Raw genomic sequence first — 2,930 nt, 5'->3', positions numbered from 1 at the left:
TTTGCTAAGCCTTTTTACTTCTGTTTCTGTATCTGATGTTGCCAATGATGAAACAGGTCACTATGTGAGAGTGAACACCCCAGTTCTGGAAGCATTCAAGCAGCCAGTGGCATGGATATCACCTGTCGAGGATGCTCCAGACCAGCAACACCGTCCAGCAGAAATAAAATGCAAGCCATATATAACTAAGTTTTCTAGTGCTTGTGTGCGTGCTAAGTTGCTTTAGTCACGTCTGACTCTTTGCAACCCCATGGACTGTAGCCCGCCAGGCTCCTCTGTCCATGGGATTCTCCAGGCAAGAATACTGGAGTGGGTTGCCATGCCCTCCTCCAAGAGATCTTCCCAAGCCAGGGGTTGAACCCAGGTCTGCTATGTCTTCTGCATTGACAGGCGGGTTCTTCACCACTAGCGCCACCTGGGAAGCTCAAGTTTTCTAGCAGCCATATTCAAAAGGTAAAATCTCCTTAAATGATAACTTTCCTTTAACCTAATATGCTCAAAGTACTATCGTTTCAACATGCAACCAATATAAAATATATTAATAAGACATTTTACATTCTTTTTTCCAAGTCTTTGAAATCCAGCATGTTTTTCTACATATACATGTACATCTCAGCTCACACTTGCTACATTTGAAGCCCCACTAGCCACGTGTGACCTGGGCAGACCAGGTCTGGAAGGCCTCTGCCCTGGGAAGAAGGTGAAGATACGATGAGCTTTAAGGTCCCTGCCAGCTCTGGAAAGGTCTTCTCTTCCTGATAATCTGTGTTTGTCTCTCTCTGCAAGTCTGTTCCTCTGCCTCTTTATCTCTGCTGATAATTCTACCTATAGATCTATCTGTCCTCACTCCCCGCCTCCCTCCTCTGGCCCTGTCACGCGTGTCTATCCCCAGCTTTCTGTCTGACTCCCCGTCCCTGGATCACTGTGTCTGGCTGGCATCTTTCTCTTCTGTGTGTGGGTTTTCTCCCCGCCGCTCCGCGTCACCACTCTCACCGAGTCTCATCTATATAGACGGCCTCCAGCAGAGAAGCTGTGTACTCCAGGTTTTTCTTCAGCTCCTCAATGTTTACCTCCCCGTTCTCCAACTGCTTCACCATGTAGCGCAGCCTGTGAGGGTGCGGGTACAGAGAACCTGCTTAGGCGCCGCTACCTTGTCAAGAGAACAGGATACCTAATAGGATGCGTGTTCCAGAAACAGCCACAGCCTTCTATAGCGCATTAATCTTTCTAACAGAATAACAGCAGCTAGTGTTTTTCATCACAGGCCATTGCCACCGCCTGCACTAAGTTTATCTACCCCCCCAAAGTTAAACCCCAGGCTCTTCCACAGTCCCCGCCCACCTCTGACCTCTCAACACCTCCCCTTTAGTCAGTGTTTCCTGAAAACTCTCGTTTAGATTGCCTGGGGCCCAGCAGAATTAGGCAGGTACAAGCCCCTGGGGTGATGTTTTGAGGATGATCTGTTTCAAACTCTGAATAACCAAGAGATGAAACTGCCTATTTCCTTCTGATAGAGGACTTTGGGAACAACAGCCATCAAAAGGGCCCCCAGCATTCTTTCATTATGTCTCTTGGTTTGGGCAGGGAGGGGGTACATGTCCACAGCCCCTCTGTCCCTGGCAGGGATGGCGAAGACACAGAACAAAGACCAATCTGAATGCTTTCGCCGGGCCTCACGCCATTCAGGCAGAGCTAATGGATTATGATTCCAGAATCCATCAACCGGGACAAAGCGCAAGATTAACCCCTGCCTCCCTGGTGTCACTCCAGAGACAGCCTCTGGCAAAGGGTGACTGTACCCCTCCCCTATTTCTGCCGTGAGGCAGCTTCCCCCAGAGCCAAAGTGGTGAGGGTGGGGTCAGGGGTCTCACTGGATGCTTTGCCTGAAGGGACCATCCCTCATATTTTGCACTCACAAATTCTGGGGGATTAACTGGGTGGTTTCTTAAAAGTCTGCTTTATGACTGCCTGAGACCAGCCCAGGCAGTCATAGGTACACAAAGCTCTCTGATTTTAGGTGGTGATTTTAAAGAAAGCGATGAAACATTCCCCTCTGGCTCCTTCTCGCAGCTCTGCCCCACCCCACCTAAAAGCAAGGTGAGGTGAAACAGTGGCCAGCACAATTCCCCACTGTGAGGGGCTTCAGAAACCCAAGGTCACCCTATGAGTCAGGGAGAAGAGTATGAGTCAGGGACCAGAGGCTGAAATTAGCATCGATTCCCAGGGATGCTGGGGGAGGGAGAACAATGGCATTCCTGAACAGAAGCAGCTCTAGAATCCTGGGGTCTCAGCAGCTTTGGAATAGGGGCGCCCAAAATAGCCAGCCCCAGGAAGCATCACCGGCCAACTCTCACCCCAGGGACCAGCAGTCCTGGCCAAAGACAGGTCTGAATTGCAGATGAGGCAGAAGGGAAAGAGGGAAAATGGCAGGGAAAGAAGCTGGAGGGTGAGGCTGCAGCCTCCTCAGTGGGCTATCCTCAAACTGCACTCCCAGCCTCCCAGCTGCGCCTCCTCCATGTGAAAAGAGCAGGCAGCTCCACGAGGAAGAGCCCTGGTTCCGTACAGCCCAGCCCCAGCTCAGGCTTCACTAGGGAGGAGGCGTAGAGGCTGACAACATAAAGGCTTTCCAGCCAATGAGCTGGAAAGTAGCGACTGAGAGCTGACCGGGGATCACACAGCCAAGAGGTACCGCTGTCTCTAGGGCCCAGCCACAAGTTGGGGCTGCCCTCTCCCGCTCAGTCCCCATGGCCAGGGACCCTCGAGTCTGGGGACACAACCCAGGAAGAAGGAAAGGCCCCTGCTCCAATCCCAGCCCTAATCTTCCACTTCAATCAGCCCTTTTTACAACGGAAAACTCTGCCCACTAGGGGTCAATGCCCACCTCCAAAGTTCTGCCTTCTTTCTTGAGCCACCCTGGGAAACACACATCC

The 2,930-nt window shown here is 51.5% G+C and overlaps 1 protein-coding gene and 1 long non-coding RNA gene across 6 annotated transcripts in view; one reads left to right on the top strand and one right to left on the bottom strand.

The window, feature by feature from the left end:
- Positions 1–185, top strand: part of LOC105001615 — a 3,876-nt gene extending 3,691 nt beyond the window's left edge. Inside the window, exon 2 of the long non-coding RNA XR_826888.1 lies at positions 57–185. This is a non-coding gene — a long non-coding RNA (uncharacterized LOC105001615). The remainder of the gene's footprint in view (positions 1–56) is intronic.
- PDE1B (phosphodiesterase 1B, calmodulin-dependent) overlaps positions 1–2,930 on the bottom strand; it is a 26,813-nt gene that overhangs the window by 9,642 nt on the left and 14,241 nt on the right. For all 5 annotated transcript variants that reach the window (XM_010857986.1, XM_010857991.1, XM_010857989.1 and 2 more), the window contains one exon: positions 994–1,107. In XM_010857986.1, coding sequence (XP_010856288.1) covers positions 994–1,107 — 114 coding nt within the window. The remainder of the gene's footprint in view (positions 1–993; positions 1,108–2,930) is intronic.

The sequence above is a fragment of the Bison bison genome, unplaced genomic scaffold (assembly GCF_000754665.1).
Source record: "Bison bison bison isolate TAMUID 2011002044 unplaced genomic scaffold, Bison_UMD1.0 scf7180017864383, whole genome shotgun sequence".
Classification (NCBI taxonomy): Eukaryota; Metazoa; Chordata; class Mammalia; order Artiodactyla; family Bovidae; genus Bison; species Bison bison.
This window is presented reverse-complemented; position numbering and strand designations above follow the sequence as displayed.